Source organism: Bombina bombina, chromosome 9 (assembly GCF_027579735.1).
Source record: "Bombina bombina isolate aBomBom1 chromosome 9, aBomBom1.pri, whole genome shotgun sequence".
In the NCBI taxonomy this organism is placed as follows: domain Eukaryota; kingdom Metazoa; phylum Chordata; class Amphibia; order Anura; family Bombinatoridae; genus Bombina; species Bombina bombina.
Window position 1 is genome coordinate 228,517,358 of NC_069507.1, and position 26,612 is coordinate 228,543,969.

At 38.7% G+C, this 26,612-nt stretch overlaps 1 protein-coding gene across 1 annotated transcript in view; it reads left to right on the top strand.

Moving 5' to 3' along the window:
* HSPA12A (heat shock protein family A (Hsp70) member 12A) overlaps positions 1–26,612 on the top strand; it is a 124,916-nt gene that overhangs the window by 55,454 nt on the left and 42,850 nt on the right. The window contains 5 exon segments of the mRNA XM_053692983.1: positions 4,450–4,517; positions 4,520–4,605; positions 4,607–4,636; positions 5,746–5,850; positions 23,466–23,616. Of these exon segments, the coding sequence (XP_053548958.1) occupies positions 4,450–4,517; positions 4,520–4,605; positions 4,607–4,636; positions 5,746–5,850; positions 23,466–23,616 (440 nt within the window).

Here is a 26,612-nt window from a genome sequence, read left to right on the forward strand (position 1 = left end):
GTGAATTTATCTGGTAGAGCACACACTGAATTGTGAATTTAGCCGGTAGAGCATACACTGAATTGTGAATTTAGCCGGTAGAGCACACACTGAATTGTGAATTTATCCGGTAGAGCACACACTGAATTGTGAATTTAGCCGGTAGAGCATACACTGAATTGTGAATTTAGCCGGTAGAGCACACACTGAATTGTGAATTTATCCGGTAGAGCACACACTGAATTGTGAATTTAGCCGGTAGAGCACACACTGAATTGTGAATTTAGCCGGTAGAGCATACGCATAATGCAGTACCCATAAATCCACCCTTGGTAATGGTTTCCAATTCATATGTTTCGTTTTTACTCTATGAGGCTGAATTATCAAATATCTGTTGGACCTGATCCAAAAGTGCAGATCAGGTCCGACAGACATCGCTGAATGCAGAGAGCAATGCGCTCGCCTTATTCAGCATTGCACCAGCAGCTTACAAGAGCTGCTAGTGCAACACCGCTGCCTGAAGACTCGTGGCCAATGGGCCCGCCAGCAGGGAGGTGTCAATCAACCCAATCATACTCGATCGGGTTGAAATCCGGCGATGTCTGTCCGCCTGCTCAGAGCAGGCCGACAGGGTTATGGAGCAGCGGTCTTAAGACCGCTGCTTCATAACTGTTGTTTCCAGAAACACGGGGCATCAAGCTCCATACGAAGCTTGATAGATAGGCCCCTTAATCTGTATATAGAGTGGCAATGTTGCTATTTTAGTTTCCCATATGAGTTTTAATTATCAGCATTTCATTATAGTTTCTCCTAATTTCCTAAACATAAAATATATGTATATAAGATGCATAGTATTGCGTAAAATTTACCCTTCTCATCTTTTGGACCATAGCAGAATTCCCAGTTTTATTTTCAGAACACAGATTTCCCCATAACATAAAATACATAAAAGGTCTTTGCAACCCATTTCGGCATTTTGACCCTTGAAGGGGAACTGGTTGTTTATCAAATGTGCAGATAATTTAAATGTATTGTGCACAGGGCTAAGTGCAAACCACTAGGATATTAAAAGCTGAAGGTTTGATGTAGGCAGTAGAGACCTTTAGAGTATATGGGGTCGATCACAATCTTTTAGAAAAGTTTAACTAATTTTTTTCATCAAAATTCACCATTAAAGTCTGTGGATATTTTTTTTAATACATAATTTGGCATTTTTTCTAAAGGATTTTGATTTCCCCTATGGCTTGATATATTTTGTGCAAGTGGCTTGATATTGATAAAAAAAACAGTCTGAGCATATGGCTTGGTGTATATTCATCATTCATAGGCAATTCTCTTTATGTCAGTAGCAGGGCCATTTTGGGAACATGACTTGGTGTAGAATGAGGATTGTCATAAGCACAAAGTTTGTTGTTGTTAAAGGCGTAAGATACAAATATAATAACAGTAGATGTTCTTGACAAGTGAGTTGATTTTGATAGAAGGGATATTGTGAATACATAGTTTGATGTAGAGGGACTAGAGACATGGGTTGACTAAGCATATGGCTCTGTATAGTAGGACAATTGGGGGATGGTCTCGGCAAATTGCATGATGTAGAGGGACTAGAGACATGGGTTGACTAAGCATATGGCTCTGTAGGACAATTGGGGGATGATCTCGGCAAATTGCATGATGTTGAGGGACTAGAGACATGAGTTGACTAAGCATATGGCTCTGTATAGTAGGACAATTGGGGGATGGTCTCGGCAAATTGCATGATGTAAAGGGACTAGAGACATGGGTTGACTAAGCATATGGCTCTGTAGGACAATTGGGGGATGGTCTCGGCAAATTGCATGATGTAGAGGGACTAGAGACATGGGTTGACTAAGCATATGGCTCTGTATAGTAGGACAATTGGGGGATGGTCTCGGCAAATTGCATGATGTAGAGGGACTAGAGACATGGGTTGACTAAGCATATGGCTCTGTAGGACAATTGGGGGATGGTCTCGGCAAATTGCATGATGTAGAGGGACTAGAGACATGAGTTGACTAAGCATATGGCTCTGTATAGTAGGACAATTGGGGGATGGTCTCGGCAAATTGCATGATGTAAAGGGACTAGAGACATGGGTTGACTAAGCATATGGCTCTGTAGGACAATTGGGGGATGGTCTCGGCAAATTGCATGATGTAAAGGGACTAGAGACATGGGTTGACTAAGCATATGGCTCTGTATAGTAGGACAATTGGGGGATGGTCTTGGCAAATTGCATGATGTAGAGAGACTAGAGACATGGGTTGACTAAGCATATGGCTCTGTATAGTAGGGACAATTGGGGGATGGTCTCGGCAAATTGCATGATGTAAAGGGACTAGAGACATGGGTTGACTAAGCATATGGCTCTGTATAGTAGGACAATTGGGGGATGGTCTCGGCAAATTGCATGATGTAGAGGGACTAGAGACATGGGTTGACTAAGCATATGTCTCTGTATAGTAGGACAATTGGGGGATGGTCTCGGCAAATTGCATGATGTAGAACTTTGGCCTGTGATCATATTTCTTTTAGAGCTCTCTAAGGAGAAAATAATCTGTCTGTGGAGGGATTCAAGGGTAAGAGCCAGGATGTTCGCTTTGCAACATCTTGAGAATCAATAAAAAGATTTTCAATAAAGAAGTCAGTTGTACTGTTTTATGAGGACACAGGCCCATTGTCTTATACACGCGGAGATAAAAGAAAAATGAAAGTACTGCAATATTCAAATTATATGCAATAAATTGGTAAAAATCTTTCTGCTTATTGACATTCATATGGTTAAAATTAATTCCACAATATTGTTTGTAACATTTACAGCTAGATAAGATATTTACAATTATTTTCACCTCTATTTTCATTTCTCCGTTTTTTAAAGGGTCATAAAACCCAAACATTTTCTTTCATAATTCAAATAGATCATACAATTTTAAACAACTTTCCAATTTACTTCTATTATCCAATTTGTTTCATTCTCTTGGTTTCCTTTGTTGAAGGAACAGTAATGCACTACTGGGAGCTAGTTTAAAGCCAATGACAAGAGGCATATATGTGCAGCCACTAATCAGCAGCTTCTGAGCCTACCTAGATATATTGTTCATTAAGGATAGAATAACTTATCCGCCAAGTCTTGATGTTTTTAAAACAAATGAACCTCCTTTTTACTGCAATTGACAGTTATAATATTAGTATAGGATGCATTTTAGGTGCAGCAATGCTCTACTGGAAGCTAACTGGTGATTGGCTACACACATAATGCCCCCTCATCATCAGACTCACCAGAAGTGTTCAGCTAGATTTCAAAAGTGCACTGCTGCTCCTTCAACAATGTTACAATGTTATGTCAGCCCACTGGGATTAACTTTTTTTTTTTAATGACAATTCCAATGAACATCCAATCAGTGTGTGTGTCATATGACACTCTTGAAGTTCAGCCAGTTGAAAGACCTTAGGAAGCCTTTGTAGAGAGTGGGTGGAACTGCTCTCTATGTCACAGCCTAGCCAAAAGAGAAAATGAAGGGGGGGCGGAGGAACAGAAGATTCTAAGTAGGATTAAAAATCTTTTATTATAAAATATATATTTATACACTTTAAAAAAAGTGTGGTTTTTGGTTGTACACAAAAATATTTTTCATTGCAGCATTATTAAAGTCTGAAATTTACCATCACTTCAAGCACTATATGGCAGCACGGTTTGCACAAATATTTGTAACAACGTTATGCATATAGAGCTGGATTACAGGTGGTGGAGCATACAGAACTACTGTGCATTAACAGCACAGGGTGCGCTAAATCCCTCACATAATAGACTTCTATGGGCGCACTCAGTAAAATTCATGTTGGATATCACTCGAGCAATAAGCCGATGGTGCTCTAAGCGGATGGTGTGCAAGTAGTGGATTTCTTTATGTAGTTCTGTGATATAATATTAATAATAATGGTTTACTTTAGGTTTTAGAAAGTGCTACATTTTACAGAAGTATTTTGGATTATCAGACCTCCCAACTGTCCCCATTTAATAGTGATTTTGAGCTCTGTCCTGTGGTCCTTCTGAAGGAAATCATATGTCCCTTTGTGTAGAATTTCCCTTAGGCCCACCCACAGAATACCCAGACACGCCAATAAAATCCCAGACAACCCTCTGACAAACCAGACACATCCACAATCCCACCCACTAACCACCCATGATCCTACCCCTCCCAACACAGCTCCACCCACAAGCCAATAAATGGCCCCCAACAACTTCCTGAGTCCCTGGTATGCAGCCAAAAATGTTGGGAGGTATGGATTATGCATGAGCGCAACACTTGACTCACTCCTGTAATATGAAAACAATTAGCAATGGAATAACCTTTAATTGTACAGCATTGTCAATATGTTGGGCGTTCACATGATGATTTATTTTGCTAGAATACACCTGTTACTATTTCTCATACATTTGTTTTTCAGGCGCTGGGAAGGGGGAGACCCAGGAGTGTCCAATCAAAAGACCCCAACCACCATGCTCCTGATGCCAGACAGAAGTTCCATAGCTTTGGTTTTGCAGCTAGAGATTTCTATCATGACCTGGATCCCAGTGAATCCAAACACTGGCTGTATTTCGAGGAAATTTAAGATGAAGTTGCATAGTAGCACCGTAAGCCATTTTATGTGTATTATTTACAAACAATTACTGTCTCACTGAATACAATGAAATGAAAATAAACATAACAATCATAAAACATGAGCTTCATTCAAATGTTTAATGAGTCAGAATTGAGTTGCAGCAACATGGCCCAATTGATACACCAGTTTTGAATCTCAAGTGTATGTGTAGCAGAGGGTTAATCAACCATCTTCTATAGAATGGGAGACATAATGCTGACTTACTAACCAAGGTGTCCTATATGTTCTAAACAGACTAAACAGACCAGCACTTTTTATTATTTATTGGAACACAGGGAATTATGTTGTTTCAGTCATTTGGATTATGCCACTAGCAGTAAAATAATATAGTGCTGGTCTATATCGACTAGGGTTGCCATCTGTCCTTCATAAAAATACTGTCAGTGACTGAACACAAATGTCTGTGGGGTCACATTATGCCCCCCCAAAAGCTTTACCTTAGCCCCCACTCTTGATTCCGCCATGCATATTTTTCACAACTGAGCAGTCATTTCACCTCTTGGCTGCCAGTAGCATACAAATAAATAGATTACCTTTTTGGCCTGCTGTAATACACATAATTAGAAGAGATTTGACCCTCTTGACTGGCCCCTCACTGCTTTCTACTCCATCTTTGCAATGCATTGAGAGATAGAAAGCTTTTACATTTAGCTAACACTCAGAGACTTCAAAAAAGTGGACATGTAAGTGTCCAGTATGTTGTGAAGATTTTACTGCTTAAATACTGGACTGTCCTGTTTAATATTGGACACCTGGCAACCCATAATTATTATTGACCCCCAGTGATGGATTTTGTAAACACCAGTCCACTATAGCAACATAGGAATATTGTTGATTCACTGGGGTGGAAAATGTCACTATATTTTACGGGTCAGGGAAAAATATTATCAGTCAAGACAGTAAAAGGTCATCTACTGAAAGTTAAAAAAAGCAAAAAAAAAAAAAGCTTACTTTCTTTCTAATTAGGTCCAGCCCTGCTAATAAGTTATGTTCTAGTAGCTCACTTAATATTCGTAGCAATATGCATAATTTTGCATTTTAAACTTTTAATGTGTTTTTCTGTCATTTTTTTTCCTTCAGGATCTTACCATGGAAACAGAGCTCACAGCTGCAAATGGCAAAAAAGTCAAAGCTCTAGAGATTTTCGCCTACGCTCTCCAGTACTTTAAGGAACAAGCACTGAAGGTGAGATGGTGCTTATTTGCTATAGATTATTTATGATGCAACTAAATATAACAGAAACAGCTGACACTATCATAAGTGAATCTTATTGGTGGGTTTAGAAGTGAGTGTACGTTTGCCTTCTGTAAAGTTTAATGTTTTTTCCAAGATCTCTCTTTAGATTTTTAATACTTTTTACTATAAATAATGCTATAAAACTATATTTTAGCTGCACAGAACAGAGAACACAGAAAATTCTTCCTAACCTTTTGGCTTCTAACGTATATGACTTTAGACTTCTAATGACAATGAAGATTCATTTTTTTTCACCCGAAACTAGGTTATTCTTATGTAGAGAAAGAGATGCTATTTTTTTTAATACTTGTGTAAGGAAGCAAATGTCCCAATCTTAAAGGGGACATTGAACCCAAATTTTTTCTTTCATGAATCATATAGAGCATGCAATTTTAAGCACCGTTCTAATTGACTCCTACAGGCCCATTTATCAAGCTCCGTACGGAGCTTGAAGGGCCGTGTTTCTGGCGAGTCTTCAGACTCGCCAGAAACACAACTTATGAAGCAGCGGTCTTAAAGACCGCTGCTCCATAACCCTGTCCGCCTGCTCTGAACAGGCGGACAGGAATCGCCGGACATCAACCCGATCGAATACGATCGGGTTGATTGACAGCTCCCCTGCTGGCGGCCGATTGGCCGCGAGTCAGCAGGGGGGCGGCGTTGCACCAGCAGCTCTTGTGAGCTGCTGGTGCAATGTTAAATGCGGAGAGCGTATTGCTCTCCGCAGTTAGCGAGGTCTTGCGGACCTGATCCGCAGTGTCGGATCAGGGTCCGCAAGCCCTTTGATAAATGGGCCCTGCTTATTATCAATTTTCTTCATTCTCTTGCTATCATTTATTTGAAAAGCAAGAATGTAAATTTTAGAAGCCGGGCCATTTTTGGTTCACAACCGGGGTTGTGCTTACTGATTGGTGGCTAAATGCCCCCACCAATAAACAAGTGCTGTCCAGGGGCTTAACCAAAATAAAGATAGCAAGCGAATGAACAAAAAATTGATAATAGGAGTAAATTAGAAAGTTGCTTAAAATTGCATGCTCTGTCTCAATCATGAAAGAAAAAATGTGGGTTTAGCATCCCTTTAATGCAAACTATTTAAAGGGACATGAAATTCAAAATTAAAGTTTTATAATGCAGATAGAACATGCAAATCAAATGATTTTTCATTGTGCTTTTGGATTCCTTAACCCCTTAATGACCAGCGCCATACCCTGTACGATGCTGGGTCATCATGCCTAATTTGTTGCAAACTGGGTACTGCCGTGGCCCGACAGCTGCCAGTACCTAAGATGGTGGCAAATAGGTAGAGGGGGGAGGGTTAGAGAGCTGTTTGGGGGGGGGGGGGGGTCAGGAGGTTGGGGGGTAAGGTGGGATAATACACTGCAAAAAAACCTAAAAAAAACCTAAATTATAAAAAAAGGCTGCTATTTCGGTTTAAATGTAGTGATGGCAAAAAGGCTCTGGTCTTTTAGGGAAGTTTTTTGTCTGAAATGCTGATCCGTAAGGGGTCTAAAAGACTGACAACTTGTAATTACAAGATATTTATGTTGTCTTGCTATAGAACATGTCACCTAAGTATAAACATTTTTTTAAAAACAAATTAAGATCTTGTTTGCTGTAATTGATTTTCAATAGCCAAACTACAGCCTCTACTTGACTTATTTGGACGAGGCAATCTTGGACTTTGCTTTTAGAGAAGACAAGGCTATCCACAGTCATTTATGTTAGTTTGCAGTTTGTATCTGCTAAGTTCAGGTTAGGGAAAGATATGTAGGCTGGGTTAGACATGAGAAATCTGCAATGTGCATTTCCAGTTCTGAAACTAAGACAATCCAAAGTGTTTAGGTACGTTCTTTAACCTAGTATAGCAAGAGAATAAAGTCAATTTGACCATAGAATCAATCTGAAAGTATCTAAGTATAAGCAATAATTAGCCATCTTGAGTCACCCTTTGATCACAGTGAGCTGTCAGGTATACAACATACCTCCTGCTGCAGTCTTACCACTGATATTGGCATTTATTTTTTGGCCCTTCCTTGGAAACATTTGAAAGCCCCACACAATTTATGTAAATGTTACTATGTGGATTATGTTTTAAGGGGAATGACCAGTCAAATCTTAGGCTGCTACTAATATATTTCATGCTTTATTACAACTGGATTGTTCTACATATACCACATACAATAGTGATAAATGATCTTTCACATTTATTATCACTGTAGCATAATATATATTATCAGAGCCCGAACTGAGAATAAAAAGCAGCCCTGGAAAATTTGTAGCCCAGCCCTATTTTCTGTTAAATCAGTAGAATGCACACGCCCCATTTTTCTCAAAGGGGATTACTGGGATACTCATTCCCCTCCAATATGTTTTTTCAGAATTAAATTATCTAGGATTGTATTTAAAAAAGTGCCAGATTTGTTGGCTATACCAAGGCACCCTACAGACCAAATTGCGATCATTATTCACCCCTTTAATTTATGATTTTTTAGCCCCAGCTGGCCTTTGCAGGGCACCCTCCGGCAATCTCTCCTGGTATCCTGGTAGGAGTTGCCAATCCGGCGCGTATTATTATATGATTATGTTAGAATCTGTAGCAAAAATCCTGAGAACACAGTGGAGTTAAAATGAAATAATTATTTATTTCAGTCATGTTTTCAATGACTAAACTCCCCTTCCTCAGAGCTTTGTCGTGAACAGTCACTGAAAATAAATGATTTATTCACTTTATAAAGTCTGTTGAGTGCAGATTTATAAGATTGTTAATCCGGTCACCCTGGCAGTGATTTGTTGAGAGTGCAGATCACCTTCTGCAGATGTGTAATTATACTGTATCTAATAGGCCAAAATGCATTTAGGGTTGTGGAGAGTCTTATTGTAAAGGCAAATCATGTTGAGTTTATTTTTGTTGATTTGTTTTGTTAGTGGCCCTTTTCTGATATTGACATCTATAGTTCCTTGTAAATTAAACAAGAAAATAAGCAGTAAAACAATAAACATGCTGGACAAATTGTTTTATAGAAATCTTTGAGATTGTAAAATATTCACTCCTGTTATTGTTATGAAAAACTTGCCTTGTTAAATAAATGAAAGGTGTCTCAAGGGCTGACTCCTGGGTGCTCTAGAGATGTCTGGCTCTGGGGAACAGAGGCATTTTGGAGTGTCAGGTTCTGTTCATTCTGGGGCTCTGTATAGGTGGCTCTGGTCAATCTGGAGCTTTCTAGAGGTGTCTGGCTCTGGGCAACCAAAGTGTTCTAGAGGTGTCTGGCTCTGGGCATTTCTGGAGAACTCTAGAGTGGTCTTGCTTTGGGGTTTCTGGAGCACTCTAGAGGTGTCTGGCTCTGAGCATTCTGGAGAACCTCTAAAGTGTCTGGCTCTGGACATTCTAGGAGAACTCTAGAGGTGTCTTGCTTTGTGGTTTCTGGAGCACTCTATAGGTATCTGGCGCGGTCATGAACTGTGGTTGGGTTTTTCACCCTACAATCTCAGTCCAGCATGTGAAGTACATAAAGACTGTATTGCCTGTGTGAAGCTCTTGCCTTGCCATAGTGTCTTGCTAGATTAATGCACAAACTCTAGAATTTGTCTGGCTCTGGGCAATCTGGAGAACTCTAGAGGTGTCTTGCTTTGGGGCTTCTGGAGCACTCTAGAGGTGTCTGGCCTCTGGCAATTCTTGAGAACTCTAGAGGTGTCTGGCTCTGGGCATTCTGGAGAACTCTAGAGGTGTCTTGCTTTGGGGTTTCTGGAGCACTCTGTAGATATCTGGGCTCTGGGGTGTTCTGGAGCGGTCTAGAAATGTGGTTGGGATTTCTTCACCTACATCTCAGTCCAGCATGTGAAGTTCATAAAGTCTGTATTGCCTGTGTAAAGCATCTTGCCTTGCCATAGTGTCTTGCTAGATTACGCACCTAGAAGTGTACAGTTACAAGAAGGGATACAGCTCCAATGATTTTAAAGAAATAGTATACTATAAAATTGATTTCCTCTTAATGTGTTTCCAATGATTTGTTTATACCAGTTGCAGAAACTACAACCTTTGGTTTTGTATATGAAATGTCATGTTTCTACCCACGACCCAATAAAGTTGTCCTGAGCTTGTAGGGAAAGCACGACATTCTCATATTACTAATAGATTTACACAAACTCCTCCTTGTCTCATTTCTTCAATGTTTACTAAACAAACCCCCCCAAACACTTTGGGGCCTAGATTTATCAACCATCCGCATGGAGCCTTGAATCCCCCTGTTTCTATGCGAGCCTTCAGGCTCGCTAGGAAACAGAGAAGTTATGAGAGCCGCGGTCTAAAGACCATGGCTCACATAACTTGTCCACCCTGCTCTGAGGCCGCAGACAGAAATTAACCGATTGAATACAATCGGGTTGATTGACTTCCTCTGCTAGCGGCCAATTGGCCACGAATCTACAGGGGGCGGCATTGCACTAATAGTTTACAAGAACTGCTGGTGCAATGATAAGTGCCGACAGCGTATGCTGTCGGCATTTATCGATGTGCAGCGGACATGATACGCTACATCGTATCATGTCCGCTCGCACATTAATAAATATACCCCTTAGAGAGAATAATGAAAAATGATCATTTTTGTACTTCTATGTAACAATGACTGTACACTGTCCCTTTCATTAAGTTTATCTCACCACTTGCGCCTGTAATTAGGAGTGGGTATAAATCTTTATGACTTCTGCAATTTATTAGTTACAATGTTAGCTGTGAGTTTTTTTTCTACAAGATATGAGTTTCACCAAATGTGTTATATTGAGTTAATTCATTTTAAATGCAAATATATAATGTGCTCTGCTGATATTTTACATTTTCATGTAATTTCTTGTTTTTTCTGGTCAGGAACTAAGCTGACCTAAGCTGGTGAAGAAATGGATAATACAGAAGTGAAGATGGGGTTGTCACTGTGCCCAGCCATCTGGAAGCAGCCAGCCAACAGTTTATGAGACAGGCAGCATACAAGGGTATCTTTATGATTTTTGCATTCTGATCAATTAATGAATTATGTAAATTTATAAATAGATTCCTTTTGCAATATTCTGGTGAGAGTACAGCAAGCTGTTCCAAACGATGAAATACATATAACAGAACATGCAATATTTAAAAAAAAAAAATAACACCTTTATTATATTCTCAAGAGGCCCATTAGGCTAAACAAGCGTTTCGTGTTTATTTGTCCTACATGATCATTAGTGGCGACTTAGCTTGAAACGTTATCCAGGCTAATGGACTCTTGAGATTCTAATAAAGGGACGTTTCAATTAATACAGGGCTGCATGTTAGATATATATTACTTTTATTTCAAACCATGTGGGAGCTCATGTGGTTTCAAATACTGTTTATATCCTGTAACTCAAATTATGCGGCAAACAACAGAAATCATATCAGATCCATGATAACACATTTAGCAGTATAATAAAATATAAAAAGCATCCAGTGTTATCTACCACAGCTTCTGTGCTCAGGGGTAGATGTCCCTGGTTTGTGTAGTGACATGGCTGACTCCATCTGAAGCCCTTCCACTGCTCTCATTGGCTACACCTACAACATTCCTATGGCCTGCCCCCTGCCCATCACGAGCCTGCCCACAAGGCCACTGGGTTGGCCGGCTGCCCCACTTGTCTCTTCAGCTTCCTGATCCGAAATCCTCTATAATATATTGTAAACAATGAATGATGCATTTAAACATGCTGACATTTTTTTTTTGCCTGAAAAAAGTAAAAGCTATTTTCTTTTATACAGGCGGTGAGAGTCCATGATCCCTTACTTCTGGGAATTATTCTTTCCTCCCATCATGAGGAGCAAAGATTCTCAAGCCCCAAGCACTCTAAAAGACCCCTCCCATTTCACAGGTACCTCAGTCTTGTCTTTGCCTCCACTGGAGGAAGGTGAAGAATGAAGATGTGCATATGATTCTTCAGTGAGAGGGGTTTTCAGTCTATGTTGAGGCCTTTTTTCCTCTCACAGTACAGTGTTTATCAGAGGGATATATATGGGGTATGGTTAGTGGCTCTTTTTTTTCACCTCATGGGAAAATGTGTCACAGACCTTCTATAAATAGTTGCAGGGACTTGTCTTTTGCCTCCTTCTATGAATCTACAATATACTCACTATTCCATAACCTCTGCTGTTATGTTTCAGTACTGATCTGGCTTTCTACTGGTTTACTGGTAGATGAGTGTTTGTTAGTATCATATTTTTATCTATATGACACTCAATAGCCTTATGTGGGCAACTATAGTTTTAAATGTATTTATATATACATCCTTGGGACAGAATCTATATATTCTTCCACTTTGTTAGATTTTGTTGAGTGCATCAGATTTTTTGGCACACTTAGTTTGAATTTTTTTATCACTCTTAAGCCTTCAGGTCTGCGTGTGTTAGGATAGCACTCATGTGCTCTCGGGTTTGGCATGTTGTTTTTTTTGTACACTCTGGAGTGTTCATTTTTCCCATGCTTCAGCTTTGGGGCTAGCAAACGTATACCCTCTGGTACGTGCGTGTCGAGTTTGGCACACTAATCTCTCTTAGCTTTAGATGTGGAGTTTACTTGTCTCCTGTGTTATTTCCAGTTCAGATTAGCCCGCTTGGAGTTTGAGTTTTATATAGCTTCGTTAGGAGGGGGTACGTTTGCAATTCCTCAAGAGCATTTTTGAGGGGATATAATTAATGCTATTGTATTTCAATGCTATAATGGAGCTTTCTGATTCTGTCCCTAAATCTACCTTAGAAGCTGAGTGTCCTGAACACCTTTGTACAAATATTAAAGGGACATTATACATTCGTTTTTTCTTTGCATAAATGTTTTGTAGATGATCTATTTATATAGCCCATATTTTTTTTTTTAAATGGATAGTTTTGCTTATTTTTAAATAACATTGCTCTGATTTTCAGACTCCTGACCAAGCCCCAAAGTTTTAGGAGAATACCAACGTATACCTACTCCAGCTTGCTGCTGTTTGTGAAAAGGTTCTTTTCATATGCAGAGGAAGGGGGTGTCTGATATTTCCCACTTGCAGTGGGTGTTCCAGTAACCTTTTAAACAGAGCTAAACTGGAAGCTTCTAAGTAAGTTTTTAAACGGTTTTATACTGGATTTTTATATCAGTATATGCGCATATTATTCTTTATAGTAGTGTCTATTACAGTTATATAAAAAATTGGTGTATACTGTCCCTTTAAGTGTGTTTATTGTAAAAAAAGATGATGTGTCTCCTCTAGATTATTTATGTGACTCATGTTTAAATATGTTAATGCATTCATACTAATCTAATGCTGTTTCTATGGGTATTACTGCTCCTTCTTTACAGGGGAGCTCTATAGATTTTGCTCCTGGTGTGAAAAATCTCATCAAATCTTCAGTTTTTTAAGTGTTGACAGTTCTCCTGCCTTCAAGTAAAAGTTCAGTTTAGAATTTACCTTGTACTAGTGCTATGCCTCCTGAGGCCAGTAATACTGTTGTTTCTTCAGAGGGGGAAGATTCCTCTGATGATTAGGAATCCTCCTCTGGTGTTGAACCTGATACATCCTCTTTTTTATTTAAATGTTATTTAAATTTAAACATATGCATTCTTTTTTTAAAGAAGTTTTATTTACTTTTTGGGTTAAAGACTCTGAAGAGAGGCCTTCCAATCGTTTAGTTTAAGTTTTTAGAACTGTTGCTAAAACCCTTGAGGTTTTTTCCTATTACAGATGCTGTCTCTGAGATAGGTATAGGGAATGGCCTAAGCCAGGTAATTCTTTTAACTCTTCTGCAAGGTTTAAGAAGTTATACCCAGATAAGTGTTCTAATAATTCTGCCAGTGAAGATCTTTTGTGTTTACTCAAGAGTGTTAATTTCTTTATTTGTGATGCTGTATTTGTTTGGTTCTAATTTGGATTCCATAATTTATTTATCCATAATTTATACTGTTACTGAAGGCAAAGGGGCTTGTCTTCCTCAACACAAAAAAGTTTAAGGGGATATCTAAAGCTTACAATAGTTTTTGTTCCTTTCCTCAGAACAAGGAATAGTAAGTTGATTCCTCTCAGAAACAAAGCACCTCTGGCCTAGTCTAGAGGCCAAGTGTTATTTGGAAAGGGACCAAGCAAGCCAAATAATCCACCCTACTTCAAAGTCTGCATGAAGGTGCGGCCACTGATCCAGTGGCTCTGGTGGAAGGCAGGTTATAACTTCCAGATCCTTGGGTTCTGAATATAGTTTCCCATGGTTATCGAAAAGGCCCAAACACCTTTTTTCAGTCTGTTCAGATCTGGGGAAACTATGGGAGTGATTGTTCCAGTTCATTTGCAGGAACAAGGGATATGATTTTATTCTCTATTGTCAACACAGAAAAGGGAAGACACTTTCAGTACTATCTATTAGACCTATTCTGCCTTTTGTTCAGCAAGGTCAGTTTATGTCCACAATAGATTTAAAGGATGCTTAACTTTCATGATCCAAGTATAGCCAGGGAACATTTTTCTGAGGTTTGCTTTTCTAGACAAAGCATTTTCAGTTTATTGCTCTGCCATTTGGTCTGGCCTACAGCTTTAATAATTTTTACAAAGGTGTCTGGTTGCCCTAATTGTTCTGTGATCAGATATAAGGGTATATGCAGTGTTTCCTTAGCTTTGGACGATATCTTGGTTCAAGCTCTCATCTTTTCATTTGGGCAGAATCTCACACCAACAGATTGCTGTTTGTTTCTTCAACAGCATGGTATGAGAGATCAATTTTCCAAATAGTTCTTTGGTGCCTCAGAAAAGGGTTTCTTTTCTGGGGGGTTTCAAATAGATTCAGTCTCCATGAGTCTTTCTCTAAAGATCAGAAAAGGCAAAAATTTTTGGTGTCAGCATGTCTGAGTCTTCAGTCTCCTATCTTTTCCCTCTGTTGCTCTTTGTATGGAATTACTAGGTCTCATGGTTGCAGCTTCATATACAATTCCATTTGCTGGATTTCTTATGAGACCTCTTCAGCTTTGTATGCTTGGTGTCAGTGGTGCAGGGGCTCATACTCAGCTATCTCAAAAGATTTTTCTGGAACACAGTACAAGGTAGTCTCCTGACTTGGTGGGCACGGATCATAAGTTCATTATTAAGGGACCTTCTTTTGCTCATCCTACCTGGATTTATGATCACTCACAGATGCAAGTATTTCAGGTTGGGAAGAAGTTTGTGGATCTCTGCGAACACAATGGGTTTGAGCCCAACAGGATGGCCTAGGTGACCAATAAGTGTTCTAGAAAACTTGTGCTATTTTAAGGGCTCTTCAGACTGGCCTCTTTTAAAAAGAAAGTCCTCACCTTCACTCTCAATCAGACAATGTCACAGCAGTCATCAGGGGAGTAACTCACAAATCCCTAGCCATGAAGGAAGTGTTTCAAATACTTTCATGAGCCAAAAATCAATTCCTGTCTAGTCTTTGCAGTTCATATTCCAGGAGTGAACAACTGGGAAGCAGGTTTTCTCAGTCATCAGTCTTCTAGGGGAATGGTCTCTACACCAGGATGTGTTCAATCAGACTGTGGATCGTTGGGGTATCCCAGAGATAGATCTGATGGCTTCTAGATTAAACAACAACCTTCCCAAGTACTTTGCAAGGTCCAGTGACCATCAGGCTGAGTTTTTGGATGCTCTAGTAGCTCATTGGTCATTTCAGCTTGCTTATCTGTTTCTCTCTCTGATACTTCTTCTCAGAGTGATTTCTAAAATAAGGCTATAGAAATCATCAGTAATCCTGATTGCTCCAGTTTGGCCTTACAGGATTGAATATGCTGATGTGGTTCAGAATATTATACTCTTGAAGTCAAACCCTTTGTAAGCCCTTAGGAAGCCTATGTAAGAGTGGGTGAGACTGCTCTCTATGTCAGAGCCCAGCCAAAAGAGAAAATAAAGGGGGGGGGGGAACAGAAGATACCAAGAAGGATTATAAATATTGTATTATAAAATATATATACATTTAAAAAAAAAAAAAAATTAAAACAATTATGCGGTTTTGCTTGTACACTAATATATTTTTCCTTGCAACATTCTTAGGCCCCAATTTATCAAAGTCTGGCGGACCTGATCCAACAGTGCTGATCAGGTCCGCCAGACTTCGCTGAATACGGAGAGCTCTCCGTATTCAGCATTGCACCAGCAGCTCACAGGAGCTGCTGGTGCAACACCGCCCCCTGCAGACTCGTGGCCAATCGGCCGCCAGCAGGGGGGTGTCAATCAACCGATCGTACTCGATCGGGTTGATTTCCGGCAATGTCTGTCCGCCTGCTCAGAGCAGGCGACAGGTTATGGAGCAGCGGTCTTTGTGGCCGCTGCTTCATAACTGCTGTTTCTGGCGAGTCTGAAGACTCGCCAGAAACACGGGCCATCAAGCTCCATTTGGAGCTTGATAGATAGGCCCCTTAAAGGACCAGTCAACACAGTACATTTGCATAATCAACAAATGCAAGATAATAAGACAATGCAATAGCACTTAGTCTGAACTTCAAATGAATAGTAGATTTTTTTTTCTGACAATTTTAAAAGTTATGTCTTTTTCCACTCCCCCTGTACCATGTGACAGCCACCAGCCAATCACAAATGCATACACGTACCATGTGACAGCCATCAGCCATTCACAAATGCATACACACTTATTCTTGCACATGCTCAGTAGGAGCTGGTGACTCATAAAGTTTAAATATAAAAAGAATGTGCACATTTTGTTAATGGAGGTGAATTGGAAAGTTGTTTTAAATTGCATGCTCTATCTGAATAATGAAAGTTTAATTTTGATTGAGTGTCCCTTTAAAGTCTGAAATTTAACATCACTTTAAATTAATTAGTATTAATCAGTATTAGTTGTACATCTTTTGTGATTGTTTATGGGCTTATCGGTACTTCCTACTAGAAATTAGCAGTTGTATTTGGATGGATATAAAAAAAAAATATATATGAATTTTCCATATCTGTTGCATTCATCCAAAAATGATAAATGAACAGTCCTTTAACAACCCCCCCCCCCCAAATTAACCAAATGTATGCAAGATATAGTGGTAGCAATAAAAAAAAATCATAAAGAAGTAGCAAGAAAAAAATTGATAATAAAAGTATCTAAATTTTGAAATTGTGATTTTGACTTTCAGTGCCTGGTAGATACGGTATATCAACCATATTATTAATGCAGCTGAAGGTCTGACAACTTGTAACGAGAAGAGTAAATATGATTTTATGTTACAGAATAGACATCTGCTGATGCAATCATTACATAGCAAAAATCCCTGCCAAAAAAGCTCTTAAGAGCTGTTGTAAAGTATCTGCCATAAAAATACATTAACCCTTGTATGGAACACATGGCCTCAGAAAATTCATTAGCATTGATTTACTACAACTATAATCTTTGTTCCCAAGAAAACCATATTTAGCCTGGAATAATCAGACTTCACAGGTGGTGACAAAGTTTCTACTATATCCACAGTGGTCAATGCCCAAATTGTTGCCAGTAATCTCAAGGTACCCATAAAAGCATATCCCCCCATTTATTGGCACTGCTAATTAGCATAATTTAATGATGTTACCATAAATGACATCACCTTGTCTTTACTCCTTTTCCAATGACATATTTTAAGCTTGTCCTACAGCTTCACACTAGCTACACCATAACAATTCTTACCCCTTCAGCCTAGGAATATATTATTTTTCTTTGTTTACTTTAAAATTATTTTTGCTACTTCACATCCAACACTATTATCAGATGGCACAAGTCAACCGGCCACATTGTTCAGACCTTTCACATTGCAGCTGACAATGTGCTGCAACATCTAATTTGCTCCAATAATGCAACAGAAAGAAAATAAATCTGAAACATACAAAATACTGCAGTATACTAGGATCACTATCAGTGCTTCAATATCAGCACTGGCCTCATTCCTCTAAATACTGGCTGTACTGGTAAAATACCTGTAAAACAAGCAAACCTGATTTCAACAGCATAATTGAAACCTTAAAATACCATGCTCAATCTGAAACACGCTTGTTTGATTTTGTCTTTCCTATCCCTTTAATTCATTTTATATTTAACCTTTATGCCCTTTAAAAAGCCAGCACAGTTGAGAATGAGTGAAATTACTGTAATATTTGTTTCATTTGCAAACATTTAGTACACTATTATTAAACGTTTAACTATGTATATTATTTGTCAAACTACATTTAAATTGTAGCAGATTTTAGTTTAGGTAAAACTAGTTAAAATAAAGACTTCAATCGCTATGTTGAAATTAAATAATTTACAGAAACATTGTATAGTAGTTTGGATAAAAACAATTTTGGGGCTTCATTTCTAAGCCATTCCACTCTTAAAGGGACAGTCTACATAATTTTTATTTTTAAAAGATAAATAATGCTGTTATTACTAGACGTGCATGGCGAAAAAATTTGGTTCGGTTCGGATCGATTCAGAATTTTTCGAAGTTCTGTTCGGATCGATTTGAATTCGGAAAATTCTGAATCGATTCGTTTCGGATTCGTTTCGGATTCATTCGGATTTGAAGAAATTCGGCTGGATTCGGTTCGATTCGGTTCGGAAATTCGGCATTTCGGTAAGTGTTAGGTGGGATTAGACTAGGATTATACTCTATATTAGGTGTTAACCTAACATACTGTACAATACTAGTGTAATCCAATGGCCATCCGAATTTATAAATCGATTAGAATTAATTTGGTTTGATTCGGAAAATTCGGCAGAATTTTAATTTGGAAATTGGGTTCGATTCGAATTGCCGAATTTGCCGAATTTTCCGAATTTGCGAATCGAACCGAACCGAATCGCACATATCTAGTTATTACCCATTCCCCAGCTTTGCACAACCATACTTGTTATATAAATATACATATATAAAACCTTTAAACCTCTAAATGTCTGCCTGTCTCTAAACCACTATATACTGCCTCTTATCTCATAGCATTTTTATTGATTTTCACTGCAAGACATTGCTAGTTCTTATGTACCATATAGATAACATTGTGCTCACTCCTGCTGAGTTATTCATGAGGCAGCACTAACTGGCTAAAATGCAAGATTGTAAATAGCACTGAGATAAGACGGCAGTCTGCAGAAGCTTAGATACAAGGTAATCACAGAGGTAAAAAGTGTATTACTATAAGAGTGTTGGTTATGCAAAATTGGGGAATGGGTAATAAATGGGTTATGTATCTTTATAAAGCATAAAACGTTTGGCGCAGACTGTCCTTTTAAGAAGAACTGTTGTTAATTCAGAAAAAAATGTTTGAATTTGTAAATTATTGAAGAGCAATATGTAGTTAAACTCAAGAAAAACAAATGAAAGCTATTGAATCTGCGAGTATTACAGGATTCTGAAAATGATAGAAAACTCTCCCCTTTTTAAAATCATATTTGGAATGTTAGTAATATTTTAGATGGAGTTTCATTTATCAGTTGTAATGAGGATGTGCTATAACTTACTTTTTAATATCGATATGACATTCAAATAGCCCAAACTCCATCGCCCACTTCAACAATAGATTTTTCTGTGAGCTAACAGTTTGAATGGTTGTCCAATCAGCGCTCTCCCCATATGGCACTTTTGTTGTAGCTAGAGCGCTGATTGGAGAACAATTCAACTCGTTAGCTCACAGAAAAGATGACTTTTGAAGTGGGCAGCGGAGATGCTTGAATATACATTTATATGTAAACCCTGCAAAGGGGAAAAACACATAGTTAAAGTTTACTCCAAAGCATCCATGCACTAAAGGGACCTAGATAAACATATCAGGTGAGCCAAAGACAAGAAGCATATGTGTGTAGTAGTCACCAATCACCAGCTACCAGCAGTGCATTGCTGCTCCTGAGCCTAGATATGCATTTCAACAAAGGGCACCAAGAGAACAAAGTAAATTGATAATAGAAGTTAATTGGAATGTCTTAGAATTGCATGTTCTATCTGAACCATGCAAGTTTATTTATTTATATAATTTTTTTTATTTTTTTTCATGACCCTTAAGGAACAATTAACATACTTAAAGTATATATCTCTGGTTAGGGCACAGTATTCAGTTTGCATAAATGCAGGACCGGTTGAAGCAGATTGTAAGATCTTCCAAAATGACTTACCTCGTCCTATAGGCGTAAATTACTGGCGATGCCAGAAATGTGTAGTTGCGCATTTTTCGGAACCTCAACAGTTTGTCCGTCTTACACCAGTATGTCATATGGCGGCATGTGTTATGTGATTCATCCGATGTGCGAGGTTAACTAACGGGCGACGTGGGTTTCATCAGTTGCGATGAAAATTTTGCAACATATGTGATCACGCCTGTGATGTTCTGAGGCACAATACATGTTCTGCCCTGCACACCCTGCATCATGTGTAACTCATAAGTGTCCAGGAAAACATGACTGAGGTTGCAATGCATTTGAAAGACGTAATACACAGTTCGCTATGCTGCTGCTTGATGGCTCTTCTTGTTTTTTAAAGATTTGAAATCCCCATTAAATGGCAAATAAAGAACAAACACACCAAATTCCTATATATCACCTTTTGTAGATGTGTTTGCAAAGTGCTCCTAATGCACTCAGACACTGGAAACCACAAGCTGATTGTATCTTAAATAGGCAGTAATGGGTCGTGCCAATTGTGAGATAATGTTTGGAATATAACCAAAAGGTGCGAACAAGAAAATATATATATACTATGCTTTATTTGTCATGCATGTAATATGCAGGGATATAAATGCCTTCAGCAAAAGAATATCTGAGATACTGAGGCAAAGCAAATTAATATTGCAGATTAAAGGAACATAAAAGTGTAACAATAAAATTCTATAATTCTTCAAAGCATTTTCTTATTAAATGTAAGCTAGATCAAAATAAATTATTGCTTCAATTATGTATTTAGAGCAAAAATTAGCTTGAAAATTATATTTAGTTGTTTAAATATTGAAAATAAAAAAAGGGAAAAATTAATGTCCAAAAAACAGTTGGCGCCACCATATTGTAACTTAGGTTACCTTTTCTGCTGAGGCCAATTAGGAATGGTTATAAATGGCTCACTAGAGTGTGCAACCAATGACTGTGGAATAAAGCTGTGTCTGTACTTCCATGTTTAACATGAATTGGAAAGCCCGCAATATTCAGCCTTAAATTACAGGAAAGGAGAACAATATAAATATTGAAAGTATATTGTAAAGTTGTTTTACTACATGTAATTAAACAATTTATATTAATATCTTGAAGTTTTTAATGTCCCTTTAAAGGGACAGTGTACAGCCTTTCATAATTTTTGCCTACCTGTTCAAACATATTAAACAAAGGTCCTGCACCAGGTCCTTGGTACACCAGCTTGAAAGCAATAACTGTACCTGTGGAAAATGTTTTGATTTGTAAATGGCCACCAAGCTCCGCCCACCTCTTTTACTTATCTTTCAATGTGTATTATTCTCCAATCATAATCGACTCATAAATAGTTTCTCATGCACGCACATGCTGATTTGCATATGTGCAGTTAACTTATGTGGAAGTAGAGTGCAATCCTTCAGGTTGCATTATCCTGCACTCAGCATTCTGCAAAGAATAATGCACAATCTGGTAATACAAGCACTTGGTTAAAAATGTTAATCTAAGCTTCTTTTCATGGCCAAAACTTACTTAGCAAGCGCAATACTTTAGTGGGTAGTGCAGTGTGTGATATGAGTGCAGTTATTGCACTGGCATTATAAGTGATGAGTTAATTGTTGCACTCAAGCGCAATTCAAGATACCGCTTCAATTTAAGCGCTTTTTGATTCCTCAAATAAATGTTTATCGCTTGCTAGTTTGCATTACAAAACACATGAAAATGTTATAGGAATCCATTATTTAAGTTAAATAAAGACTTAGTTATTGGAAACAATGGTTATTAATGAAAACAATGAAGGTATATGGTACATGAAAAGGGGCGGGACTGTAAAGGGGTTGAAGGTGTATGTGTGTGTGTTTATGTACAGAATGGGGCCTATTTACGAAAGTGCGAGCGGACATGATCCGATATTGCGGATCATGTCTGCTGCACATCGATAAAGCTGCCGGCATTTATCATTGCAACAGCAGCTCTTGTAAACTGCTGGCGCAATGTCGCCCCCTGCAGATTTGCGGCCAATCGGTCGCTAGCAGGGGGTGTCAATCAACCCGGTCGTATTGGATCAGGTTGATTTCCAGCGATGTCTGTCCGCCACCTCAGAGCAGGAAGACAGGTTATGGATCAGCGGTCTTTAGACCGCTGCTTCATAACTTGTGTTTCTGGCGAGCCTAAAGGTTTGCCAGAAACACGGGGCATCAAGCTCCGTACGGAGCTTGATAAATAAGCCCCTATAAATGTATAAGTAAAGTCCTTTATGTTTAAAGGGATATGAAACCCAAACGTTTTCTTTTGTGATTCAGACAGAGCATAACATTTTAAAAAAAGTTTCTAATTTACTTCTATTGGCAAATTTGCTTTCTTACCATGACATTTTTTGTTGAAGAGATACCTAGGTAGCGTCTGGAGCACTGCTTGGCAGAAAATGCTGCTGCTGCCATCTAGTGCTCCAGACACGTGCACGCTCCTGATTTTATGTCCCTGATTTTTAACAAAAGGTACCAATAGAATCAAGAACATTTGATAATAGAAGTAAATTACAAAGTTGTTTAAAACTGCATGCACTATCTGAATCGTGAAAGTAAAATTTGTGGTTTCATGTCCCTTTAAGTTTCATTAAAATAGTATAATAAGAACAGTACTTAAGCATTATTTTTTGTGCTCTATTGGCTTAGCGCTCTAGTGTTATTCGGCGTGAATTTTAGTGCGCACCACCAAAGAAGTCTAAGTTATGTGAGGGATTTAATGCACCATCACTAAGCGACATGCAGATGTCAGCGTGCTCAAAACTATCGTTCAATCGATTAAAAATAGTATGAGCACAAAAATAGAACAGTATGGATTGCGCTTGAGTGACGTTTTTTTGCCACTTGTGATAAAGACCAGAGTGTTATCAAAAGTTATCAATTAACATTATGGGGTCAATTTATCAAGACCGCTGCTCCATAACCTGTCCGCCTGCTCTGAGGCGGCGGACAGAAATCAACCCGATCGAATACAATCGGGTTGATTGATACCCTCTGCTAGCGGATGATTGGCCGCAAATCTTCAGGGTACGGCATTGCACAAGTAGTTCACAAGAACTGCTGGTGCAATGATAAATGCAGAGAGAGTATGCTGTCGGCATTTATCGATGTGCAGTGGACATGATCTGCTATATTGGATCATGTCCGCTCACACCATAGTAAATATATCACCAATTAAACACATTCTCAAACAGGTTCCCCAAGCCATTGTATAATGCATTCTATGTAGAAAATTAAGTAAATTAACCATAAAGACACCTAAGTTCTGGAAACATAAAAAAGAATCAAACTTGATTAAACCTCAGCATTACTTATTACAAATATTGAGAAAAGAAGAAGTTGAAGAGGTTTTTTCTTTGAGTAAGGTAGACACCATTGTCATCATTTCATGTATTGCATTTTCTAATAATGTGATTCTTTTTTCATAGGCTGGAATGGCAACACCTGAAAACCCGGAACAACTAATAATAGCTCTAGAGCCTGAAGGAGCTTCCATTTATTGCAGGAAACTTCGTCTCCATCAGATGATTGACCTCAGTACCAAGGCAGCAATCAATGGATTTAGCCCGACAGATCCAGGTACAACTTTAAGAGTCAATGTTAATTGTGACCAGTAAAAATATTGAGGAAGCAATTATGTACCTTTTAGAAGCCAAACAAATGTGTTTGTTTATTATATATTTAGCAATAATCTAGAAAAGTTAAGAGCTAATAAAAATAACACCATTGTTGGTTAAGGCTCCTGTGATTTGAAAAACCAATGCTTGATTGTCATAAAGAAAATTAAAGGGACATACTTGTGTATAGTATTCTCTGGCCATACATATGAAATTGTCACAGCCTGTTAATGTAACTCTATTACTAGCTCATATAATGGACCAATACACTGGATATTGCCTGCAGATTGAGCCAACTGGCAGGGCAGATAAAGTGTTGTAGGCAGATATGAAGATTAACTTAACCAGAAGAAGCAAACAGTGCAGTATAACCAGGGGTCATGCACAATGTATTATTACATAACAGTATACTGCAGAAGCAGACAATGTAGTATAACCAGGGGTCATGCACAGTGTATTATTACAGAACAGTATACAGCAGAAGCAGACAGTGTAGTATAATCAGGGGTCATGTACAGTGTATTATTACAGAACAGTATACAGCAGAAGCAGACAGTGTAATATAACCAGGGGACATGCACAGTGTATTATTACAGAACAGTATACAGCAGAAGCAGACAGTGTAATATAACCACGGGACATGCACAGTGTATTATTACAGAACAGTATACAGCAGAAGCAGACAATGTAGTATAACCAGGGGTCATGTACAGTGTATTATTACAGAACAGTATACAGCAGAAGCAGACAATGTAGTATGACCAGGGTCATACATAGTGTATTATTACAGAACAGTATACAGCAGAAGCAGACAATGTAGTATAACCAGGGGTCATGCACAGTGTATTATTACAGAACAGTATACAGCAGAAGCAGACAATGTAGTATAACCAGGGGTCATGCACAGTGTATTATTACAGAACAGTATACAGCAGAAGCAGACAGTGTAGTATAACCAGGGGTCATGTATAGTATATTATTACAGAACAGTATACAGCAGAAGCAGACAATGTAGTATAACCAGGGGTCATGTATAGTATATTATTACAGAACAGTATACAGCAGAAGCAGACAATGTAGTATAACCAGGGGTCATGCTACAGTATATTATTACAGAACAGTATACAGCAGAAGCAGACAGTGTAGTATAACCAGGGGTCATGCACAGTGTATTATTACAGAACAGTATACAGCAGAAGCAGACAATGTAGTATAACAGCCCAGGGGTGAGGCACAGTGTAACTATCAAGTGGTAGAGACAAGTTTAGAAATATGTATGTAGCAGCCATAAATAAGCTGGGTTTGCAAGCCAAAGTTCAGGTGCCACCATTTAGACAGAGGTTTAGGAACAAGCACACCCATAGTAGCAGATAAACTATACATGGGCTCTGGCACTTTGGTATCCTTTATAGGAGGATGTACCCAAGCAATAAATAAACCATTACATAGCTGTTTAAACAAATCGTTTGTAGCTGTTCTTACTCCAGAACTGGGCCTTTACTGTGCTCTGATGCTAATATTGGAGAATATGGAGCCACAGTATGATACGAATATATATATATATATATATATATATATATATATATATATATATAATAAAAACACAGAAATGGATTGCACTCTCAAATTGGACTGGGTACACATACTATGACCCTGCAAACCTCACAGCGCTGGGTGCTCACCAGCACTCACAGACAGCTGCACAGCTTTCAGTGACTCAGGCAGTTAACCCCAGTCAAGCCTGGGTGCAAAGCCCATAGGGAAAAATACAAAACAAAATAATTAACATAACATAGAAAGTCTGGCAGTCTCTTTTAAGCACACGGCTAGATTGAAAGCAAAATGGAAGAGTTAGTTACATCATTTAGCCAAATGGTGATAGGTCCAGGACCATATCAAGGTCTCTTCCTTCCTGAGTCCCTAAGCTAGAGCCACACAATGCATGCTTTCAACCAAACACACTGAGAAACATGCAAGGGTGGCACAGGCCCTTTGTAATTTCCCTAGACACATACAAAACATGGAAATGGATGTACTCTCAAACCGGACTGGGTACACATCTTATGACCCTGCAAAACTCACAGCCCTGGCTCCATGTCAACGTCTCTTACTTCTTGTGTCCCTAACATACAGCCACATATTGCATGCATTCAACCAAACAATCTAAGTAAAAACAAAACAAAAAACAAATAAGTGTGAGTAGCACTTGCAGACAGCTGCACAGCTCTTGGGGACTCAGGCAGTATACCCCAGACCAGCCTAGTTGCAAAACCCATAGATAAAATTACAAATCAAAATATTAACAGAACACATAGAAAATCTGGCACTCTCTTGCGAGCACACAGCTAGATTAAAAGCAAAAAGGAAGAGTTAGTTTTAATCTAGCTGTGTGCTTGCAAAAATGTGCCTAACATTTTACATGGAGCAATATTTCAGGGGGGAGGGAAGCCCCCACAGACACCCATGCATGTACAGTATCCCACAAAAGTGAGTACACCCCTCACATTTTTGTAAATATTTTATTATATCTTTTCATGTGACAACACTGAAGAAATTACACTTTGCTACAATGTAAAGTAGTGAGTGTACAGCCTGTATAACAGTGTAAATTTGCTGTCCCCTCAAAATAACTCAACACACAGCCATTAATTTCTAAACAGTTGACAACAAAAGTGAGTACCCCCCCTAAGAGGAAATGCCCACATTGGGCTCAAAGTGTCAATATTTTGTGTTGCCACCATTATTTTCCAGCACTGCCTTAACCCTCTTGGACATGGAGTTCACCAGAGCTTCACAGGTTGCCACTGGAGTCCTCTTCCACTCCTTCATGACGACATCATGGAGCTGGTGGATGTTAGAGACCTTGCACTCCCCCACCTTCCATTTGAAGATGCCCCACAGCTGCTCAAAAGGGTTTAGGTCTGGAGATATTCTTGGCCAGTCCATTACCAAGGCAGT